Genomic DNA, 25,545 nt, shown 5'->3' on the forward strand with positions numbered 1-25,545 from the left:
TGAAAAAATATTCCATATTTATGGATTGGAAGAATCAACATAGTTGAAAATGGCCATTTTACCCAAAGCAATATACAAATCTAATGCTATCCCAATCAAAATCCCAATGTCATTTTTTAAAGAAATAGAAAAAAAATTACTAGGTTTGTATGGAACCATTAAAAAAATCCAAATAGTCAGAACAATCTTGAGGGAAAAGAATGAAACTGAAAGTATCACACTACCTGACTTCAAATTATACTATAGAGCCACGACAATCAAAACAGCATGGTATTGGCAGAAAAACACACATACAGACCAATGGAACAGAACTGAGAGCCCAGAAATAAAACCATATATATATGGACAATTCATCTTTGACAAAAGACCAAAAAACACACAATGGAGAAATGAAAGCCTCTTCAATCAATGGTGCTGGAAAAATTGGAAAACCACATGCAAAAGAGTGAAACTTAACTACAGTTTGTCCCCCTGCACAAAAATAAATTCAAAATGGATCAAAGACCTAAATATAAGACCTGAAACTATAAATTATATAAAAGAAAACATAGGTACTAAGCTCATGGACCTTGGCTGTAAAGAAAAATATATGAATTTGACCCCAAAGGCTAGGGAAGTAAAGGCAAAAATAAATTAGTGGCCCTATATCAAACTAAAAGGCTTCTGCACAGCCCTGGCTGGCTAGCTCAGCAGGAGAGCGTCGGCGGGCATGTGGAAGTCCCGGATTTGATTCCCGCCAGGGCACACAGGAGATATGCCCATTTGCTTTTCTACCCTTCACCCTCTCCTTCCTCTCTGTCTCTCTCTTCCTCTCCAGCAGCCAGGGCTCCATTGGAGCAAAGTTGGCCCGGGCACTGAGGATGGCTCCATGGCCTCTGCCTCAGGTGCTACAATGGCTCAGGTTGCAAGGGAGCAACGCCCCAGATGGGCAGAGCATCGTCCTCTGGTGGGCGTGCTGGGTGGACCCAGGTCGGGTGCATGCAGGAGTCAGTCTCTCTGCCTCCCCACTTCACACTTCAGAAAAATACAAAAGAATAAAAAATAAAAAATAAAAGGCTTCTGCACAGCAAAACAAACTGACAACAAAACAAAAAGGCAGCCAACTAAATGGGAGGTGGTATTTGCAAACATCAGCTCCGATAAGGGGTTCGTATCCAAATTATAAAAGAACTCACAAAGCTCAGCAACAAATAAGCAAACAATCCAATTAAAAACTGGGAGAGGACCTGAACAGACACTTCTACCAAGAGGATATATAAATGGCCAACAGACATATGAAAAGATGCTTATCTGGTAGAGCGTCGGCCTGGCGTGCGGGAGTCCCGGGTTCGATTCCCGGCCAGGGCACACAGGAGAAGCGCCCATCTGCTTCTCCACCCCTCCCCCTCTCCTTCCTCTCTGTCTCTCTCTTCCCCTCCCGCAGCCGAGGCTCCATTGGAGCAGAGATAGCCCGGGCGCTGAGGATGGCTCTGTGGCCTCTGCCTCAGGCACTAGAATGGCTCTGGATGCGACAGAGTGATGCCCCAGAGGGGCAGAGCATCGCCCCCTGGTGGGCATACCGGGTGGATCCCGGTCGGGCGCATGCGGGAGTCTGTCTGACTGCCTCCCCGTTTCCAGCTTCGGAAAAATGAAAAAAAAAAAAGATGCTTATTTCCCTAGCTATTCAAGAAATGCAAATCGAAACTACAATGAGATACCACCTCACACCTGTTAGATTAGCTATTATCAACAAGACAGGTAACAACAACTGTTGGAGAGGCTGTAAAGAAAAAGGAACCCTTATACACTGCTGGTGGGAATGCAAATTAGCACAACCATTATGGAAGAAAGTATGGTGGTACCTCAAGAAATTAAGATTACAATTATTATATGATCCAGCAATCCCTCTACTGGGGATCTACCACAAAACCTGGAAAATATTGGTATGTAAAGACACATGCACCCCCATGTTCATCACAGCATTATTCACAGTGGCCAAGACATGGAAACAATCAAAGTGTCCCTCGATAGAGAATTGGATAAAGAAGATGTGGTACATATATATAATGGAATACTACTCAATCATAAGAAATGATGACATAGTGACATTTATGACAACATGGACAGACCTTGAGACCATTATACTGAGTGAAACAAACAAATCAGAAAAAGCTAAGAATTGTATAATTTCACACATGGCTGGGATATAAAACTGAGACTTATAGACATTGATAAAAGTGAAGTGGTTACCAGGGGGAAGGAAATGTGGGGGAGGGGAAAGGAGACTTGATAAATGTGGAGGGGGAGGAATTGGGGAGAGGGTATAAAGAGAGACAAATATATATAATATAATAAGGTGACGGGAAATGATTTGATGTTGGGTGATGGGTACACAACATAACCAACAGTTCAAATACTATAGAAATGTTCCCCTGAAACCTATGTGCTCTTATTGATCAATGTCACCCTGTTAAAGTTAATTTTCTAAATAAAATTTAAAATAAATAAATAAAAGATCATCTGGCAGTGAATATCCTCAATGTCTATTAAGGCTTCTTTGCTTCTTCACCAGATACTCCCATGTCTAATTACAAAGTTTGGATTTTTTATATGTTCTATATCTTTATTTAGATGCCTTGCTATATAAATGTTCATTCACTATCTTGCCCCCAAAATCATTTCCCATATGTTGGGGGAAAGCCCCAAAGTCTAAATTTAGGATCAAGTTCAAAGAACTGACTCTTAGCCTTATCCAAATTCATAAGAGCTGTAACAGGGGAACTTACATACACAGCAGCACAGCAGCTGCTCCCTCCCAGTAGAGTGGCCCAGGCAAAATCCAGTCCCCTCCTAGAACAGGGTTCTTTCTATTAGGGGTTAATAGCAAAGCCATATGGTGTGTAGTTACTTAGAACAGTGGTTTTCAACTGCTGGTCCACAAACCAGTCCACTAGAAATTTCATGTCAGTCCATGAAAGAGTTAACCGCCCTGATGTACGCAGATTATAGACCCGATGATTTTACCTGAGTACGCCATGCTCAGGGTGATTTCTGCCTTAGTGGTCCCCAAAATAATTCTCCTATTTTCACTAGTCCTGAAATGTAAAAAGGTTGATAACCACTGACATAGGTCACCAGAAATAACAATGCATTTCTAAGTTGAAAGGTAACATTCAGGCCTGAGCAGGCAGTGGCGCAGTGGATAGAGCGTCAGACTGGGACACGGAGGACCCAGGTAGAAACCCTGAGTTCTCCGGCTTAAGCGTGGGCTCATCTGGTTTGAGCAAAGTTCACCAGCTTGGACCCAATGTCACTGGATTGAGCAATGGGTCACTTGGTCTGCTGTAGCCCCCCAGTCAAGGCACATATGAGAAAGCAATCAATGAACAACTAAGGTGCCGCAATAAAGAGTTGAGTGATTCTCATCTCCCTCACTTCCTGTCTGTCCTTATCTAGCCCTCTCTCTGTCTTTGTCTCTATCACACACACACACACACAAAAAAAAAAAAAAAAAAAAAAAAAGAGAGAGAAAGATCACATTCAGGCAGTTATTATACTCTACATACTCATTAACCCTCCTGGGACATGAGTTTGTCTTTGGGCAGCAGCATTCTGGCTTTGGAACAATCAGCCCAGCATGAGTTGCAGAGTCACAGAGAGAGCAGCACTTCCCAGACGCCTCTGCTGCTGGAGCCACGTGGCAGCTCTTTAGTGAGTGCCCCTACGCCACACTATAATTCCCTAACTTTCTCAGCATCTATCTACACCTTGGCCTTCCTTACCTTCTATTCCTTTTCTTCATTCCTTTCTTTTCTTTTTCCTTCCCTTCCTTCCTAGACATAGGCAATCTTTAATTCCAACTGAAGTCTCCTTTCCAGTCTTGAGAATCCACCAACAATCCTCTATTTCAGGCTCTTATGCGATGGAAAGTAAAACAGTAGCCCCATAACGGACATGCCCTTAAACAGTATTTTTTTTTCTTTTTTTTTTTTCTCATTTTTCTGAAGCTGGAAACAGGGAGAGACAGTCAGACTCCCGCATGCGCCCGACAGGGATCCACCCGGCACGCCCACCATGGGGCGACGCTCTGCCCACCAGGGGGCGATGCTCTGCCCATCCTGGGCGTCGCCATGTTGCGACCAGAGCCACTCTAGCACCTGAGGCAGAGGCCACAGAGCCATCCCCAGCGCCCAGGCCATCTTTTGCTCCAATGGAGCCTCGGCTGCGGGAGGGGGAGAGAGACAGAGAGGAAGGCGCGGCGGAGGGGTGGAGAAGCAAATGGGCGCTTCTCCTGTGTGCCCTGGCCGGGAATCGAACCCGGGTCCTCCACACGCTAGGCCGACGCTCTACCGCTGAGCCAACCGGCCAGGGCTTTAAACAGTATTTTTGACGTCTAATTCACACTGCACTTAACACCTCTCAGCACACATTCATATACTCCATTCTTCATTTCTCTATGCTGTTACTCAGGATCGACTCTGCCCGGAATGGCCTCTCACTCCTCTTAGCCCGGGAAGTCCATAACTTTAAGACCCAGCTCAAATTCAAGCCACATTTTCCAGTCATTTAGTCATTCTCTCCTCAATACCCTCAAGATTCTTGATAAATACCTTTCTTGCAGTGGGGGTTATTTACAGTGATTATTGGGTGGCATTCTCCCCCATTAAACACTAGGTCACTAGAAGATAGAGATTGTGTCTTACACAAGTATCTCAGCATCCAGCCCTAATACCCAGACCAATGAAATCAATATATTTATATATATTTGCTGAATTGAAGAAATTGGCCAGTGTCTTAAGTCAAAGGATAGAGGCCATTTCTCTGGAAACTCTCCCTAACCAATGCCCTACCCAACTTCTTCATTCAATAAACATTTCATTAACTATGTAATACACGCAAAGTATTTAACAAGGCCATTGATGATCTGGGCCTATCTACTTAACAAGGCCATGGATGATCTGGGCCTATCTACAAACTCAACCTCATACGGTATATCACACTCACCACTGTGTATATTGTTTTTAAAAAACACTCAACTAGCTGTAGTTCTCTGGACATGTAATCCTCTTCCACTACTCCCTGCCTCTATACCTAAGTCTTTCTGACTTGCCAGTTTACAACGGAAATTCCTATTTATTCTCTAACTTTTGTCTACTTGCTAGCCCCTTGGTAAAGCCAGCTCTGACTTCTCTTTTCTGGTGTCCTGAGGCTCAGGAACACTTGCATCACAGCAATCATTCATTACTCCACGCTGGATCAATTTTTTCTTTATCAGTTTCTCTCACTACTTTTTAAACTCCTTGAGGAAAGATGGAACCCTGTTGTGTTTATCTGTGTTCCCCATGCTCAGCCTCAGGACCTAGAGGAGGTAGAGGAGGAGAGGGAAGGAGAAACAACTACAGTAGCTGACATTTACCAGTGCCTCCCAAACCAAGCATTGTACTTAGTACTTTATGTGGATTAGTCCTTTAAGGAGGTATTCCTGTTTAGACTATTTCATTTAAAACAAAGATAACAGTCACAAATCTAGTAAGTGAAGGAGCCCGAGGTCCTAATCCAGGCAGTCTGGATTTGGTCTACTGCCTTTCTGGTGAGGAGGTCTGCAAACCTTTTCTGCAAAGGGTGAGATAGTAGATATTTTAGGTTTCGTTGGCTACTCAGTCTCTGTCACGGCTACTCAATATGCTGTTGCAGTACAGATGCGGCCATGGCTAATTATAGCTGTTCCTGAAAAAGTTTATTTTATGAAAGCAGGTGGCAAGTCCAAGTCAGCCTATGGGCCAGTTTGCTCATTCCAGTTCTAAACACTCCGTAAATGTTCATCATATTAAAGTGGATCTAACAGTGTTGGGGACCAACACCTTCTCTCTGCCCCCAAATGATTCCCTGTCCTGTCCTAAGCTGTCAGTAGTTGCAGTCTTTAAGACATTACTTGGCAGGCAAAGCCACTACAGGCAGCGCTCAATAACCAACTAAACTGAATGAGATGGAAATGGCTGGAAATAGGGCCCTGAGCTGATCTTGTGCCAAGTTTCCATCCTCCCAACTCTACCTCAGGAAACTCTTGGATCTTAGCTAGATGTCCCTGCCCCCAGAATTGACTTTCCACAAATAAGCAACCTTTACTTCTAAGAAGACACTCCTAGGCTCCATCCTGTACCTCCAAACTCAACCTGACTTTCATCTCAGGTATTCAGTGTTACCAGAATAAAAACAAAAATCACTTGAAAGCAGCAGGTAAACAGAAGAATCGTCCACACTGAAGTGGGCCACAGTTTCAACCTAAGCAGTGACGACTTCCTGGCATCCCCCAGTTTTGTCCCACAGCAGTTATGAGCACTGCTCAAATCTAGAACGTTTTATAAAAGTAGTATAATAATCAGGAAAATGGGTAGGGATGAAAAAGATGAAAAAACAGAACCTTACTGAAATATGAACTTCTTGAGGGCAGGAACCCTGTATTATTCACCTTGACCCCCCCCCAAAACACCTGGCATATCGCAGACCAGGAAATCTTTGTTGATGAATGAAAAAACGAATTTAATGAAGTCAAGAATATAGATAATGAAGTTTGCCAAAACACACCTGTTCTCCAAATCCCCTCAAGAATGCTTCAAAATCAGGAAGATTCTTGAAGAAGCTGTAAACTTCCCAGCTAGGAGTGGAAAACGGCCCACGCCCTTACTTTCTCCAGCAGACTCACCATCTTGAGTGTTTGGACTTAGGATTTGGGTCCGAAGTTCCTGCAGGCTAATTCCCAGGATGCTGCAGACCTCCTCCGGGCTGTAGGGCTCAGGGTGAAGGGCATCTTCTGTGATCGCCAGCATTTCTTCCAGGCTGACCCCTAGGCTGGCCTGCACCTCCCCTAGCCGCAGGATTTGATCCCACTGCAAGCTTTTGTACTTAGCCAGGAGCTGCAAGTTGAAACCAAGATAATGATCAGCTTTCCTTGCAGAAGTTAATATGTACTATTTTAATTAGACAGTCAATGTTAAACTGTTTTTGTTTTGTTTCGTTTTTTTCCATTCAACCTATCCACATTTACCACCATTGCTTGAAAATGCACACTAGGCTCAGATGGTTGGAATTAAACATGCTTGTGTGACACTCATCGGATAGTAAAATATTTTTCTTAAAAAAAAATAAAAATTAATACTACACTGCTTCTTTTTGCCTTTCACCACTTTCCCTCAGGGCTATTTCTTTGAATAATTCTGTACTTTTATCCCTATTTAGTTCATCCCTAATATACCACTCTCTGTAAGGTTTACAAAAAAAAAAAAAAAACCTAGTCAAATCTCATGTGACCTGGGTCCTGAGGTAGACACTGTACGCCCAATTTCATTAGAGCACTTCCTGTTTACCACACGCCTCTTTGAAATGACTAACAAATTTAAGTATCTGGGCGTTTGGAGTAAAGCCCCAGATTTTAAATGAAAACCTCATTGGTGACCTTATGAAAAACCCTTTCATTAGGTTGCTGGTAGTAGAGCTATATGTTCCTCCACCCTCAAGGAATGAGTCTGGCTTCCCATTGCATCTGAGGCACCTCTTCAGTCTGTTGGAGGAGGATAAGTGCAAATTGAACCTCTGTAACCAGGTCCAGTCACTGGGGCCCCAATCCAGAATTTATTCCCCTCAGCCTCCCCAAACCACTGACTGAGCCCTTTCAGAGCAGGTAGGTGATGATCAAAACTGTGAAGCTATCTCTCACCCTGAGATCTACAGAATTCAATTCCTGGTTGTGAGGAGTGGCAGGTGCAGACAGCACAAACAGCAGAAAGAAGCAAGCTGAAGAAGGGGAAATCAGTCTTCAGGGAAATGTGCATCTGATTTACTCTTCTATTATGCTGATTTGATTTTCTTTCTTTTCAACAGGAAGCAGGGTTTACCAAAAGACCATTGTACTCTGCTTAGGGCCACTCACTTCTGAAGAATGTTAATAACAGTTCTTATATTCGTTAATCCTCTTTGTAAACCTCTGGCTCATACATTTGAAAGGAGTTAATGATTTTAGACAGAAATGGGAAAAGAGACAATAGAATTATTTCTTTTTCTGTTCAATTAAATCACAGAACTTGGTGCCATTTTTAAAGCAAAGACACAAACTAATACCTTTCTTTTGCCCCTGTTTGCTTAGCACAGTTTGTTAGTGTTTATTAGCATGTTGGATTTGATACTCCATAGTTTGATCCATTCGTTCATTCATTCAGTTCATTCATTCATGGTCTATTTTCCAAAAATAAAATTTCAGAAAACTTACAAAGACACATAATACAAATATATATATATATATATATATATATATATATATATATATATATACAATGCATTGATTTTTTTACAGCAAAGAGCTAAAATTGATGATCTACTAGAATGATACTTTCTTAAAATACAGATCCAAATCCAACTGAGGTAAGCAATGATGCTTGTATAGTGCTACATCAATTTAAAATGTGCTTCTTTTATTTCTCTTAACTTTTGGCAGCTCTGTGAGATAGGTAGCACTACTCTATTTAAGAGAAGAGAGTAAGTGACTTGCCTAAAGAAACAGCTGGAAATTGAACCCAAGGTCTTGTAACTGTTTCTTGCTTCCCCAAGGCCACATTGTCAATGAGGTCTGGCTGATATCTATGGCATGCTACTCAAAGTACTTTTAAATCACCGCTCAACGTCGGTCTGGCTTGCGGGGGACCCGGGTTCGATTCCCGGCCAGGGCACATAGGAGAGGCACCCATTTGCTTCTCCCCCCCACTTCCTCTCTGTCTCTCTCTTCCCCTCCCGCAGCCAGGGCTCCATTGGAGCGAGGATGGCCCGGGCGCTGGGGATGGCTCCTTGGCCTCTGCCCCAGATGCTAGAGTGGCTCTGGTTGTGGCAGAGCGACGCCCCGGAGGGGCGGAGCATCGCCCCCTGGTGGGCAGAGCTTCGCCCATGGTGGGCGTGCCGGGTGGATCCCGGTCGGGCGCATGCGGGAGTCTGTCTGACTGTCTCTCCCCATTTCCAGCTTCACAAAAAAAAATACAAAAAAAAAAAAAAAAATCACCACTCAAGCCTGACCAGGCGGTGGTGCAGTGGATAGAGCGTCGGACTAGGATGCCAAGGACCCAGGTTTGAGACCCCAAGGTCGCCAGCATGAGCACGGGCTCATCTGGTTTGAGCAAAATCTCACCAGCTTGGACCCAAGGTCGCTGGCTTGAGCAAGGGGTTACTCAGTCTGCTGAAGGCCCGTGGTCAAGGCACATATGAGAAAGCAATCAATGAACAACTAAGGTGTCGCAATGCGCAATGAAAAACTAATGATTGATGCTTCTCATCTCTCTGTTCCTGTCTATCCCTCTCTCTGACTCTCTCTGTCTCTGTTAAAAAAAAAAAAAAAAAAGTAAAAAAAAAAAATCACCGCTCAAGTCCTAGAAATGGTTTCTGAAGAATAAACTAAGGCCCTGGCTGGGTTCCTCAGTAAATAAAGAATTGTCCTGGTGCAGTGAGGTCACAGGTCAGATCCTGTTGCGGGTTTGATCCCCAGTCAGGGCACATATGAGAAGCCATCAGTTAGGTACACAATTGAATGGAACAACTAAGTAGAACAACAAGTTGATGCTTCTCTCTCTCTTTCAAATAAATGGGGGGAAAAAGAAAAAACTAAGATTAGTATTAGAAATAAACATTTCAGTGATTTAAAAACACTTTGATAGATGAATTTCTTCTTAAGAAAAAGAGAGAATAAAAAGGGAAAACATCAAAGAATAGCCCCCAAGTAGAGTGGGGTCTTCCTAAGAACTTTCAGTCCACCGTGATCTCCAAGCTCCCATCCCTACCCTCCACCTTGAGCAAGTCACTGTCTCAGGCACTACATCCCAGGAAACTGGCCCAGGGACGTGTCCACAGAAAGGGATGCCTGCTGCTGACAAGACCGTTGTCCAAGGCAGCCTCCCTCTGTGCCTTCCTCCAGAGACAGTGGCATTAACATGCAGAGGTTCACACTTATTCCAACAATATCTCCGTTTGCTGTTGGATTCGCTTAGCGCTCAGCTGGTGTGTATTTCATTGAAGAATGAAATCTACCACATGTCCTCCGACAGCTGCACAGCTATGAGCCACTGAGTATGTGCACTATACTGTGGGAGTAAAATAGAAAAGCCTCTTAAGTCCTCTGAAATTTAGCTCAAGAAACAGAAAGATGACTTGCAGATGAGGGAAGTGGGTGTGTAAGATCACGTTTGCTCAAAGACAGAACTTCGTGAGGGAGTTTGCCACTTACAGTCCTGGTGACTGGCCTACTTCACATTTGCGAACCATGGCTATGAGTCAAGGCTGTGGGTCACAAGTTCCTCACTCAGCAGCAGGGTGGGAAATGAGAAAAAGCAGTTCTCTGTCAACATTTACCATTTTCTCTTCACCACTGCAAATGTTAAGTGTTCACATCAGATACCATTTCCGGGAGGTTCCTGAGCCAGTTCCATGCTCTGTAGACAAGAACGCAGGAAAAGAGTGCATTGTCCACAGTCATGGGAAGAGGCAGATAAATAGTACTAAGACCCTGTCTTAAGTTGGTTTCTCTTTGAAGAAGACCTGGAGATAAGAATCTGAGAGGTCAGTGAAACCAAGAAGCACTGGTGGAAGAGTGGAAAGTGAGATAGGGAGAGAAGCCAATACCAGGTGCAATGATGTGGTCAGGTGAGGCGAGGCCTGTGGGACCTTCTAGGGCCTGTATGTTTAAACCTCAGATGTATCCTACCCGTGGGCAAAAAAGCTGGGATATTTACCGACCAGCTCTCATCCATCATTGATTGAGGGCTGCTTCCAAAGGGAATTAATTAGCTCACTAACACTTCCAGGTTGTCCCAAGTGCAAACTAGGCACTCGAATGCAGTTATAAAAAGCCCTCAGTCTGAGACTCACTAGGCCTTCCAGTAAGAGTGTGGAAAGAAGCCTTGGCCAGTTGGCTCAGTGGTAGAGCATCGGCCTGGCATGTGGAAGTCCCAGGTTCGAATCCCTGTCAGGGCACACAGGAGAATCACCCATCTGCTTCTCCACCCTTCCCCCTTTCCTTTCTCTCTCTCTCTTCCCCTCCTGCAGCCAAGGCTCCATTGGAGCAAAGTTGGCCCGGGTGCTGAGGATGGCTCCATGGCCTCTGCCTCAGGCGCTAGAATGGCTCTGGTTGCAATAGAGCAACGCCCCAGATGGGCAGAGCATCACCCCCTAGTGGGTATGCCGGGTGGATTCTGGTCGGGCACATGCGGGAGTCTGCCTTCCCGCTTCTTACTTCAGAAAAAATACAAAAAAAAAGGGTGTGGAAGGAGAGTGCGACGACATGGGTCCTAATTCAGGGACCTGTCAGAGCCACCTCTCTCTGACTTTCTCATTGCTATAAACACCATTAACAAGCCAATGGGTAAAGTACCAAACGAGCTCCTCATCAGGTCTCCAAAGGGTAAAAGTTCTAGTGCCTTTCTGAGTTGCCTCTAAACATAGCAATTCATGCCTGACCTGTGGTGGCACAGTAGATAAAGTATTGACCTGGAACGCTGATGTCGCCAGTTTGAAACCTGGGCTTGCCTGGTCAAGACATATATAGGAGTTGATACTTCCTGCTCCTCCCCACCTTCTTTCTCTCTCCTTTCTCTCTAAAAATGAATAAAAAGAAAATCTTTAAAAAAATTTTTTTAAAACAGCAATTCATTCAACAAGTTGTTTTCCATGCAACAAAAGCAGCTGTGTTATTATTTCTGGATATGCAAATCACACAGGCTTTTTTTAAATTTTCAAAAAAAAAAGCACAGTTCAAAGTGCAAAATAAAAGTAAAATAAATCATCTGTAATCACCCAAGATAACCACCAACTGCCATTTTGATAACCATCCTATTATACATTTTTTATATATAATTTATGCATACTTACACACACATAATTTGAAATGGGAGCACACATAGCTGTTTTAATTGTGCATCCTTCTTTTTTATTTTGCTCATCTCACCCTCACACTCTTCCTACTACACAGAGCATCCCCTGGTGACTTCCATGCCCATGTTCCACTCGTGACCACCATTCACCATCTTGAACTTCCCCAACGTTAGTTACCCCCTTCATCCCCCCTCTATTAGCTTGCAGGCCACAGAATAAACCTGGAGAAGTCTACAGAAGTGTGCCTAATGGAGCTCCTCACTGCACCCTCGGCACAGCCCGTCGGCGGCTCCCCCGGTTTCGCGCTCTGGATCTCATCCACCCTGACTCCTAGGGGCTCAATGGAAAGAGGAGTGAAGGCAGACCTGGACTCCTGCACTTCTTAAAACAGTCACAACCTACCCTGGCAGGAAACTGTCAGGTAAAGTGGGATAGTTAATGGCTATTTCACAAGGTACTGTGAAGATGAAAGAAGATAATAAAAACACTCAGCACTTTACCTGGCCCAGAGACACTCTGTGAGGGTCAATTTCCTTCCCTCTCTACCATTCCCCAGCTTCTCTGGCTACTTCTCTTCCACCTGACACTTTTTCCTATGCCTTCAAACCTACACAGATGTTTCCTGTCTGAAAATTCCTTATTTCTAAAACTGCTCCTCTTCCTCTCTCCTTCACTGTCCAACAACTAGAACCAGTGGGCCAGAGTCACCGCTTGCAAGCCCTCAGTAGCCACTCCAACTACTGAGTGTGACCCTCCGAAGGTCCTTGCTTATCTCCAAAGCCACTGCCAAAGCCACTGCATTTTCCTCAGTGCTTTTACTTCTTAATGAACCAAGGGCTTCTGGCACTCTTCACTAACTACCCTCCTCATATTCCCTATTTTATTGGCTTCTGTAGAATTGAATTTTCCGGGTTTCCCTCTCACCTCTCTGGTCCTAGACCATCTTCATCCATGACTCAGCTTTTCTCTCATTATTGAACTGAAGCTGTCTCCCAAGTTCAACCCCCAGTCCTCTGATCTTCTCTTGCCACACTCTCCCTCAGCAATCTGAACTAAGCTCTTGGTTTTAACTATTATCTCAAAACAAATATTTCTGAAGGCTATAGTCCTAGCCAAGAGATACATTCCAAGCTGAAATTCTGAAGCACTTATAAGAAAATTCCATGAGGAAATTTCATCACCTCCCACTTTTTAGTCACCTTCCATCCCAACTTCTCCAAATCTACCGGTGGCAGCCTTAAGCTTTCCATCCATCACTTCAGCTTAAAACTGCAGCCCTATTGACTCAACACTTTGCCTTCACTCATGCACATCTGCATGCAGTAAGTGTTACTGAGCACCTACTACTTTGCAGGACCTTGGGAGACAGCAGTAAATCAGGCACTCTCAGCTTCTAACCTCATGGAGCTCAGTCTACCTGAGGAGACAGATATTTAACAATTACACAGAGAAGGCCCTGGCCAGGTGGCTTGATGGACACAGCATCGTCCGATCACAGGTTCAAACCCTGGTCAGGGTACATATAATAAGCAAACAGCTAAATGGAACAACTAAGTGGAACAGCAAGTTGATGCTTCTTTATCTCTCTCTCTCTCTCTCTCTCTCCTTTTTCCCATCTCCCTTCCTCTCTCTCTCTCTCTCTCAAATCAATGGAAACATTTTTTAAAATAATAATAATTACACAGTGAAGACTTAATTCAGTTGTGATAAGCTGCTATAATAGAAAGATACAGGATGTGGTAGGAGCATATAAAAAGACATTTAACACTATGAAAGTGGGGAGGGTGTTCGGGGGAAACTTCCTCCAAATAATGGTGTTTATGCCCAAAGGAAGACAGAATCCCAATCACAGAAAGCCTTATACCTGACTCTTTAGTAGGCCCAGTCATAGCTTCTCTCATATCCCTTTCTTTTTATCCCATCCTTACTGACACTTTTTTTTTTAATTTTTTTATTTTATTTATTTATTTTTTTTTTTTAGAGAGTCAGAGAGAGGGATAGATAGGGACAGACAGACAGGAATGGAGAGAGATGAGAAGCATCAATCATCAGTTTTTCGCTGCGACACCTTAGTTGTTCATGATTGTTCTCTCATATGTGCCTTGACCGGGGGCCTTCAGCAGACTGAGTAACTCCTTGCTCAAGCCAGCGACCTTGGGTCCAAGCTGGTGAGCTTTTTGCTCAAGCCAGATGAGCCCGCGCTCAAGCTGGCGACCTTGGGGGTCTCGAACCTGGGTCCTTCCGCATCCCAGTCCGACGCTCTATCCACTGTGCCACCACCTGGTCAGGCCTTACTGACACTTTAAGACCCACTTCTCTTCAACTAAAGCGAAAGATCCTGCTGCCAGATTAATATTTCTAAAATACTTTGCTAACAACATTAGCGGCTCCTGCTGATTCGAGGACCAAGCCTGGGTGATCCTTTAGCACAGAACTGAAGGCCCTGCCACAGCCTGGTTCCACTACATACATCAACCTATTCCCCAATATGTGTGCCCGCAGCCCTGTAGCTTGGACTCGCCATTCTAGGAATCCTCCACACTAGAGTTTTGGCAGAGGGTGCTCTACTGAATCAACAGTCTCAGTGAAACTGGCCACATTCGTGAGTATTTGGTTTTTCCTTCCTCAAATTCAAGAAGCTGCCAAAGCCCTGAGAACAGTATGCCCACTTCTCCTTACATTCTATCCCCAAACAGAGAGTAAGTTCCATACTGACCACTAAGTGGCAGAAGCTAAAAACACTGGGTATGTGATGGCCACAGTAATTTTCCTTGAAGTGTCAAAGGACCACATGAAACTCCTTCCTTCACTGCTTCCCGTTGCCACAAGGAGCTCAGGGTATGCAAAAGGCAACAGTAAAATCTGTCTTTCCTTTTTGATTTCCCACAATATTTATTATTGGCATCACACATTTTATCCCTCAATATAATTAAGGGATACTCTCTTTTATAGACATAAAACATTTCTGGAAAAGTTTAAGCCACTGAATACATGTAAAATATGAGAAATTTTGAGCTCATTAAAGATTGATTTCTGGCCGCTTGGTTAATTTAAAAACATAAAAATATGCTTTACTTAAAAGTATCATTTACGCAAGTAATAATTATAAATCTCTATTGAGTCTGCTTTGAAATGTTTTTAATTTTAGTTCAAATGGCTCTACAAGGCTCTGATTTTAATGAATCTACAGCAACTAGTGTTTGGAAACTGCTGAAAAGATAGGAGGGGGAAGCAGAGAGAGGAAGAGAAAGGAAACTTAAGACTAGAAGACAGAGACCAAACGGATGGTTTGCAGAGGAAATGAGATGGGGGATGGGTAAAAAGGTGAAGGGGAATACCGTCAATAATACTGTGATAAATTTGCATGGTGACAGATAGTTACTAGAATTAGTGAGGTGATCAGATTGTAAGGTATAAAAATGTCAAATCACATTTTTATTCAGGCATATTGTATACCTAAAACTAATATAAATGTTAGGTAGAACAAAAAGTAGCTCCATTTGGCCCCTCCTAACTCCCATTTTCACTAGGACTTTGCAGATCACAGTGACCACAATCTAACCCAAGAGGAACGAAAATGGTTGAGAAACTCAACAGCTATAAACACCACTCCGGTGTTCCTGGAACTGACTAATCGCAGACTGGCCCTCCTAGATGCCAAGGAGCAGGTGAAATTAACCAGCTCCCTAGCAACACACATGTCAGCAGGAACTTTCAAACCCTGTAAGTCCCCCAGACTCCCCTTATCAGGGATGTTGTCTTTTTGGCGTCAGCCCATCTGCACCCAGATGCGCTAATAAGTCCATTGTTTTACCTCCCTTGGCCTCCTGCAATTCCTCTCCTCAAACCTAACATCGGTGCCAAAACCCAGGAGACCAGAAAAGGAGTGAGTCCGCTGGGGGCTGTCCCCAATTGTTCGGCTTGCAACTCAGAGAGGAATTGGTAGCAGCAGTTCATCCTAGACTTACCTCCAAAGCCTGCCTAGCACTGAGGCTCAGACTCCTTAAATGGTCCGCTCCTCCCACCTGGGTGTCCTGAGCCAGCAATGAGGATCGCCTGATCAGGACCTCAGCATCCCGCATCCACACCAGCCAGTCATCTCGGGTAAGTGAGAACTCTGTGGTCCCTTCTCGGGCTTTGTGGTTTGCCCTAACTGGGGGTCACAGAAAGTCTTAGCACGAAGCCAGTAAGTTCTCCTTCTTCGGCTTCAGCCTGAACCCTCCTGGGAAAGGGACGCCGCCTGACCAAGGGGTGTGTTCACCACCCTGCTGGGCTTCCACGCACCTTCACTGGTGAGGGGATGCCCTTCCAGCTGAAACACCTCCCTCCAGGCCAGCAGGGGTTCTCCCTTGCTTGTCCCCTGTGCCATGGGGAATTCCCAACCCACTCCTCCTAAACACACTCTGCTGGGTTGCTTCCTCTGCAACCTAAACCGCCCCAGCCTGGTGGGGTGCTCTGGCCTAAGCGTCATTTTTACCGCAATGTGGCCCGGCCCCAGTATGAACTAGACCAGGGGTCCCCAAACTATGGCCCGCAGGCCACATGCGGCCCCCTGAGGCCATTTATCCGGCCCCCGCCGTACTTCTGGAAGGGTACCTCTTTCATTGGTGGTCAGTGAGAGGAGCATAGTTCTCATTGAAATATTGGTCAGTTTGTTGATTTAAATTTACTTGTTCTTTATTTTAAATATTGTATTTGTTCCCGTTTTGTTTTTTTTATTTTAAAATAAGATATGTGTAGTGTGCATAGGAATTTGTTCATAGTTTTTTTTATAGTCCGGCCCTCCAACGGTCTGAGAGACAGTGAACTGGCCCCCTGTGTAAAAAGTTTGGGGACCCCTGAACTAGACAATGGATACACTTGGCCAGATAATGGCACTTTCCATTTTAATGTCCTCACTGACCTAGACAACTTCTGTGGCCGCCATGTAAAATGACCCGAGGTCCCCTATATCCAGGCCTTTTTTCACTCTGTGCACTTACCCTTGGCTCTGTCAATCCTGCTCTACTTCTCAGATTCTCCTTACACACTCCCTGCCCTCACCGCCAGCATCTGCTTCTCAATCTCCAGACACAAAAGGCCTCCTGACCCCCCTTTTGATTCAGCTGACTGAAGAGCTCTCCCTCCCTCTGCACCTCCCTCACCAGATCAAAAAATGCCCCAGGTCCTTCTCAACTGACCCTACTACCTTTATCAAAGGGTCTGACTGCTTAACCAAATCCTATGGCTTAACATGGCATGACAGTTACATTATCTTAACCTCCACCCTCTCCCTGGAGGAAAAGGAAAGAGTTTGGCTCGATGTACAAGCACAAGTGAACGATCTCAGAGAGGACAATGCTCAGCCTGTTGGAGCCACCACTGTGCCTAGAGGGGAACCCAACTGGCAATATCAGGCAGACTCCTCTGAGCGCCGACATAAAGCCCAGGTGATGACTTGTTTAAGAGCGGGGTTAAAAAGGCTGCCCAGGCCCTGGCCAGTTGGCTCAGCAGTAGAGCGTCGGCCTGGCGTGCAGGAGTCCCGGGTTCGATTCCCGGCCAGGGTACACAGGAGAGGCGCCCATCTGCTTCTCCACCCCTCCCCCTCTCCTTCCTCTCTGTCTCTCTCTTCCCCTCCCGCAGCCGAGGCTCCATTGGAGCAAAGATGGCCCGGGCGCTGGGGATGGCTCGGGCTCTGGGGATGGCTCTGTGGCCTCTGCCTCAGGCGCTAGAATGGCTCTGGATGCAACAGAGCGACGCCCCAGAAGGGCAGAACATCACCCCCTGATGGGCATGCCAGGTGGATCCCGGTCGGGCGCATGCGGGAGTCTGTCTGACTGCCTCCCCATTTCCAGCTTCGGAAAAATGAAAAAGAAAAAAAAAAAAAAGGCTGCCCATAAGGCAGTCAATTGTAACCTAAGGCCCAAATAAAACTCGTGCCCTCCTTCCTTCCCCCTAACAGAGGCATTACAGAAGTGTACTACCCCAATGCCAATACTCCTGAGGGCACTCCTAAATGTGCATCTTATCTCTCAGTCCGAACCAGTTATCCGGTATAAGTCACCAACAGTAGAAGATGGCCCCCAAGCCCCACAAAGAGACCTCATAAACCTAGCCTTTAAAGCAGGGGTGGGATTCAAATAATTTAACCACTGGTTCTCTGCCCTAATGACCGTTTTAAGTATAAAAAAAAAGATATACCGAAAGGTAGTTTATTATTTCATGCACTTAATACTTAGATAAGAATAAAAGAGGTACACAAAACTAGATTATAAGAGTTGTAAAATATTAACAAAAATATATTAAATAATATCTGACAAAAAAACAATAAAACTGTTGTTGAAGAGATTTCTAGTGACAGCTTGTCACCGCTGGTTGTTTGGCACTTTTTCTCTTCATGTTATATGTTTGTTTACTGAAGTAACAAATGCAAGGGAATTAAAATGTAGTGTTTCATCAAAGGTATAATGAGCTTTATGAAATGAATAAATAAATATTACAAGCATAGTTTTGTCAATATTTTTCACCTATGGATGGAATGAACATTACTACAGGCAACTAGAATACGCTGTTGTGCAGATGAACATTAAAAAAGAGTATAAAATTTAAATTTGTGATCTCCGCCTTGGGCGGCTGCCCTGGTGCCCACCTCAGAGAGAACCCTGATTGCAAGTGCCATGTTAACAACCAGTTCACTGAATTCAATAAAAAATTAGTTACTGGTTCTTCTGAACCAGTGCGAACCGGCTGAATCCCGCTACCGCCTTAAACTCTTTAATAATTGAGACAAAGAGGCAAAATTACAAAAATCCAAAAGAGATCAGGTAAAATACCGAACACTTGCTGCTGCCATCAACAACCCAGAACACAACATGCGCCTCTGTCTGGACGAGGGTCAAGCACCCTCCAGGCCCTTGCTACAAATGTGGCAAGGAGGGCCACTGGGCTAAAGCACATCCTAAGCCTCGGCCACCCCCCGGGCCTTGCCCACGACGTGGGGAAAGAGGCCATTGGGAGTCAGATTGTGACAAGGCCCCTCAGGAGCGGGTCCCATCACTTCCCCAGACGTCACTAAGTGACCAGAACTTGAGCTCGCCCAGTCTCCTCACCCTCGCCACTGAGAATTGATGGTGCCAAGGCATGACTGGCTCCACGCCGATCACACACCATCAGCACCGTGGTGATGGTATCAGGTGAGCCAATCTCTTTTCAATCGTCATGGGGCCGCTTACTCGGCTTTACCTGAATTCCCCAGCCCTTCACACCTATCTCAGATCTCTACTGTGGGAGTTGACAGCTTAATTTCCCAACCATTAGCCACTCCACCCCTTAACTGCCATCTCCTTAATACCCCTTTACACATTCATTTCTCCTTCTCCCCAAATGGCCAACTCCCATGCTAGGTAGGAACATTCTATCAAAATGTAAAGCCTCCATCATGTTCTACTCATCAATACCAGGAGCCAAAGACTCTCTCTTTCTCTTCCTTTCCAAGGAACCGGGACAACCCCTCCCATTACCCCCTCAATTACAGAGGCGGATTTAATAGTGGGCGCACCGGGCGCGTGTGCCCTGGGCCCTGACTTCTGAAGGGCCTCACAAAACCCCTACTTCACTTTTTTCTAATGACACCAAGTTTGGTTTCATATGCGCAATTTTAACATTAATAATACCATAATATTTTTTATTTATTTAAAACTACGGTTAACATGTATTTTTATTTTCCCTGTCTCCCTCTTTTTTTAAGGGGCCCAATATTTTCTTCTGTGCCCGGGGCCTCAACCCACCTTAATCCACCTCTACTCACTCATAAACCCTTAGATATGGGATACTTCCACCCCCTTCCGTAGCTCAACACCATTTTCCCATATAAATGAAAGTCAGGGACCCCTCCAAATTTTCTTGCCAGGCCCAATATCCCATCTCAGCAGAAAGCCAGAAAAGATTACAGCCCATTATTACCCACCTTCTTTCCCAAAACCTTCTTCACCCACTAATTCACCCTATGACACACCCATCCTGCCTATACGAAAGCAGACAGCTCCTGTTGCCTTGTTCAGGATTTATACCTCATTACCCCAGTGGTATTACCCGTCTACCCAGTTGTTCTTAACCTGTAAACTATTCTCTCCCTTGTTCCCCCTAATACTACCCATTTTATGGTTCCCGACCTGAAACATGCCTCTCCACTAACCCCTTACATCCCAGTTCCCAAGACCTATTTGCCTTGACCTGGACCGATCCCACTAGCCTCTCATGCCAGTTAACATGAATGGTCTTACTCCCATTTCTTTGGACAAGACCTGGACCCTGACCTCTTAATCTAGACATTTCCCAAGCACCTGATTACAGGATGTAGATGATCTCCTCTTATGTAGTCCTTTGAAAGGAACTCTCTCAACACCCACTAGTAAACCCCTGAACCTTCTAACAGAAAAAGGTTATCGAATCTCACCTACCAAAGCACAACTGTCTGTTCCCCAAGTAAACTATCTTGGTCACACTTTGACCCCCCCAAATTGAGGCATCACGGCCAACAGAAAGGATCTTATTGCCTCCCTCATGGCCCCCACAACCACATAGGACCTTCTTTCCTTCTTGGGCTTGGTTGGATACTTCCACATCTGGATTCCTAATCTCAGCGTCCTAGCACACCCTCTTTTGTCAGGCAACAAAAGGACCCCTGACAGACCCCATCGACCCTACCCTTAATATACAGCCACATGTCAAGAAACTTCAACAAGCCATTATCTCAACTCCAGCTCCCTCCCTCCCTGACCTTCCTGGTCCTTCAAAGTATATAGAGATGAAAGATGGGATGGCGGTTGGGTTATTGGGTCAGGACTCTGGGGGAAGCTTAAAAATCATAGCCTACCTGTCAAAACAGCTAGACACTACTGTCACAGGTTGGCCCACTTGTTTACACACACTTGCAGCAGCAGCTTTACCAGCCCAGGAAAGTGAAAAGTTAACTTTCAAGAAGCCCACCACAGATTATTCCTCTCATTCCCTCACAGATCTCTCACACGGGCCTCACAATCCCTATCCCCTTCCCACATGCAACAGTTTCCCCTTCTTTTCAGAGTCTCCTCATATTGCTGTAGCCCAGAGCCCTCCCCTAAACCCCACCCACTACCTTACTACCCACCCCAGACATGAAGTTGCACATTCCTGCTCAGAGGTCCTGTACTTCAAGCAGCCCCATTTCCCTAACATCACTGACCAACCCCTACAGAATTCCTCCATAAATTGGTTTATAGATGGCAGTTCTTATACCTATCATGGTAATAAACATGCCAGCTACTCTATAGTTTCTCCTCCGGATTATCAATGAAGCTAAGCTGCTCCCACTAGGGACCACCTTCCAAAAGGCAGAGCACAGAGTCCTGAACCGGGCTCTAACTCTAGTGGCAGGAAAAACTATTAACATTTACACAGACTCTACATATGCCTTTCACCTGTTACATACCCATGCAGCCATCTGAGAAGAAAGGGGATTTCTCTCAACAAAGGGATCCCCTATCACCAATGCACCCCTCATTCTGAAACTCCTCCAAGCAGCAAGGCTACCCAAGGCTGCCGCAGTCACACTATAAAGCAGTGGTCCCCAACCCCCGGGCCGCGGACCGGTACCGGTCCGTGGGCCATTTGGTATCAGTCCCAGAGAAAGAATAAATAACTTAAATTATCTTCGTTTTATTTATATTTAAGTCTGAACGATGTTTTATTTTTTAAAAATGACCAGATTCCCTCTGTTACATCCATCTAAGACACTCTTGATGCTTGTCTCGTAAGATCGACAATTATATTTAAAAATACCACAGTTTTTACGCCGGTCACAAAATTTTATTTTGTGCATTTATCCATCCCACCCTAAAGGTCAGTCTGTGAAAATATTTTCTGACATTAAACCGGTCCGTGGCCCAAAAAAGGTTGGGGACCAATGCTATAAAGGACACCAGGCAAGAGAAGATCCCATCACCAGGGAAAATAACTTAGCAGACCAAGAAGCAAAAGCTGCTGCTTTACTTATATCCCTCACCCCTCAGTTACTAGCTATCCTTAACACGACCTCAGAATACTCTCAGGAAGAATGGCAGTGGCCTCTCTCCCAAGGTGCAGTCACTGAAACACCCTCACTTACGGTACTTTCACTCACCACTCCCACAGCAGTCAAGCTCCAAGGAGTACAGGCCTGGATCCATCTCTCCAGAATCAAGCTGCTTCCCCCTGATTATCACAGTTTTTACAAAACCACATACAGCCATAACCCATAAATCTCTTGGTGAACTACTTTTACTACAACAAAGACACTTTAAATACCAACCAATACGCCAAAGATAACATCCTTTCTTTCCAGACTTCTTGTGGTCCCCCAATAAGCAGGAAGCAGTCAAAAGAGAAACAATGCCCCACTTTCCAACCAATCTAACGAATTATTAAACAAAAACCAGGAATGTTAGGTAGAACAAAAAGTAGCTCCATTTGGCCCCTCCTAACTCCCATTTTCACTAGGACTTTGCAGATCACAGTGACCACAATCTAACCCAAGAGGAATGAAAATGGTTGAGAAACTCAGCAGCTATAAACACCACTCCGGTGTTCCTGGAACTGCCTAATCGCAGACTGGCCCTCCTAGATGCCAAGGAGCAGGTGAAATTAACCAGCTCCCTAGCAATGCACATGTCAGCAGGAACTTTCACACCCTGTAAGTCCCTCAGACTCCCCTTATCGGGCTGATGTCTATTTCGGCCTCAGCCCATCTGCACCCAGATGCGCTAATAAGTCCATTGTTTTACCTCCCTTGGCCTCCTGCAATTCCTCTCAGCGAAGTAATATAATACTCTATTAACTAAACTTAAATAAAAAAAATTTAAAAGGGAATAGAAGAAACTATCAACATTAGAATAAAACAAAGAAAAATTACCCGTATTGATTTAATGTACTTCTCTGTACTGAGATGCAAAACGTACTCGTTTGCAAAATAGGAGTTTAGAGAGATAGAGATAGGAGGAGAAGAAAAATGTTATTCACTACAATTTTGGCATGTGAAGTTTTATTTAATCAGTCTCATTTTCCAAACTATCCTGATTAGTCATTTCTCCACTGACACTTCATTTTCTTATCGGAAAACAAAAGTTTGTGCAGGTTAAGATAAGCTTCTTTACGTTTTTAACATGGGAGTTTATTTCCTGATTTAATGAGACCATTTCCAAACAAAAATTATATTCATTCACATGTTACTGAAAATGGAAAAATAGACCAATATTGTAAGGAAAGCATGCTGAACAGAATGCTCTAGCCCATATTTCTAGGCAAAAACGTAATCATAACATCAAGATTTATGTGTATATCTCCCATATTAACAATTTTATCTTTATATCCCTTTCATACGTCACCTTGGATTCTAGTGATTTTCAGCAACATCCTTCAGAAAACATTCTTCACCTTAATAATGTCTTTCACTTTTCTTTCTCCCATATTTTAGGTTTGTCCGTGTATTTTAAAAAGAGAAAAATTCAGAGCATTTACAACAATGAGTTTTATCTAAACCAATTGTGAGGAGTATATGGCAAAAAGCCAAATTCAGATGCCAAATTTGCTGACCAAAGTCCCTCTAAAGCACAAAGTTACACAGTTAAAGCCAGAGGCATTCTCAAGAACAGGGGGCTTGGCATGAAATCAGTTTTCAGCGACTGCTTTCTGGGGAGAGGCCCTTTTTATAGTTAACTCTCAAAGGACGTGGCCCCCATCCCGAAAACTTTCACTACAGAAATGCAGCATCAAATTTTATTCCCGGCTGTCTTCTTGAATCTTTGGAAGAGAGTAGTCACAACCTGAATCCATTTTACATGTCTCATCCTTGTTTCAGCTCATGAATGGATCTCGTAGAGGATATCTGATTTCGTGATAAAACTTTGAAAACAATGTTGTGTATGTTTGAGGTCTCCTCTGGAAGGCAACACTTACTCACCAACCTCAGAATAAAAAGTCAACAAAAATAAGCCCTCAAAGAAGACACTAATTTCTTCCATCCTCTGAAAGAGGAAACTTGTCCTAAAGGGAAGAAAAGGTCACTGAAGCCTTGATATTGAAAAGCTGATGGTACTAACTACTTCTCATATATATACCAATTAAATACTGGGAAAGTATATCTAATACTAAAACATTTATTTTACACAATTTCTAGAAACTATCTAAATGAGAAAACTCCAAATTTTAAAAATTTAAATCATGGCCTGACCAGGCAGTGGTGCAGTGGATAGAGCATTGGCCTGGGATGCAGAGGATCCACGTTCAAATCCCCAAGGTTGCCGACTTGAGTGCAGGCTCATCCGGCTTGAGTGTGGGCTCACCAGCTTGAGCGTGAGGTCGCTGGCTTGAGCATGGGATCACAGACATGATCCCATGGTCGCTGGCTTGAGCAAGGGGTCACTGGCTCAGCTGGAGCCCCCCAGTTAAGGCACATATGAGAAAGCAATCAATGAACAATTAAGATGCCGCAACAAAGAATTGATGCTTCTCATTTCTCTCCCTTCCTGTCTGTCTATCCCTATCTGTATCTCTCTCTGTTTCTGTCTCTCAAAAAAATTAATTTCAATCATGATATTTTTTTTAAAGTTTAACCCCAAAATTTTCCAGAAAAAAATAGCTCTTATTTTTTCTGGTTCATCATCTCTCTACTCTCCTCAACCTCACAACTTCAGAGGGTGGGAGTAAGGGCTGAAGGAGTAAGTCAGTTCTAAGGGAGAATGACACCCTAAATGATATGCACTTGTAAAAAATTGTGAAATTGAGCAAAATTAATATAACAGGGCAGGGACACAGTTAGCAGTCATCCATTTATTCAACAACTATTTACCCTGTGCCTACTTCAGCCAGGCATCAAAGATATAAGATGGACACAGTCTCGGTTCTCAAGTAAAATCAAACCAGAAAGAGGAGACAGATATTAAACAATTGTGATAGTATCATTACTGAGAGGTGAAATATGGAAAAGAAGCCCTACCTTAGCCTGGGAATAAGGAAGTTAAGGAAGGGTTCCCTGAGGGACATCTGAGCTAAGACTTCAGAGGGCTGGAGGAGGGCCTGACCTGTGGTGGCGCAGTGGATAAAGCGTCAACCTGGAAATGCTGAGGTTGCCGGTTCAAAACCCTGGGCTTGCCTGGTCAAGGCACATATGGGAGTTGATGCTTCCTTCTCCCCCCCCCCCTTCTCTGTAATAAGTAAATAAAATCTTAAAAAAAATAAATAAATAAAAGAAAGAAGGCTGGAGGAAGAGTGTTCTGGGCATGTGCAAAGTCACTGAAGTGAGAACAGCACCAGGGCCAGAGTGCAATGGAGCGGGGAAGCTAAGAGAGCGAGGTGCACAGGCCTTGGATTCTGCAGGGCTCTTCAGGTGGTGGTAAGAACTTTCTATTTTATTCCAATAAAATGGAAACTTTTGAAAGGTGTTAAGCATGGAAATTACCTGATGAGATTTAAATTCTTTTTTTAAAAGATTTTACTTGCTGATTTTAGAGAAAGAAGAGTTGGGGAGGTGCAGGAAGCATCAACTTGCAGTAGTTGCTTCTTATATGTGCCTTTCCCGGCAAGCCAGGGTTTCAAACCAGCGACGACAGCACTCCGGGTCGAAGCACTACCTACTGCACTAAACCATCATTCTAACAGATACTGGAAAAATGA

At 44.3% G+C, this 25,545-nt stretch overlaps 1 protein-coding gene across 3 annotated transcripts in view; it reads right to left on the reverse strand.

Moving 5' to 3' along the window:
* Window positions 1-25,545, reverse strand: part of GALK2 (galactokinase 2) — a 159,411-nt gene that overhangs the window by 36,227 nt on the left and 97,639 nt on the right. For all 3 annotated transcript variants that reach the window (XM_066388330.1, XM_066388331.1, XM_066388329.1), the window contains one exon: window positions 6,683-6,893. In XM_066388330.1, the coding sequence (XP_066244427.1) occupies window positions 6,683-6,893 (211 nt within the window). The remainder of the gene's footprint in view (window positions 1-6,682; window positions 6,894-25,545) is intronic.

This window comes from Saccopteryx leptura, chromosome 6 (genome assembly GCF_036850995.1).
Source record: "Saccopteryx leptura isolate mSacLep1 chromosome 6, mSacLep1_pri_phased_curated, whole genome shotgun sequence".
Taxonomy (NCBI): domain Eukaryota; kingdom Metazoa; phylum Chordata; class Mammalia; order Chiroptera; family Emballonuridae; genus Saccopteryx; species Saccopteryx leptura.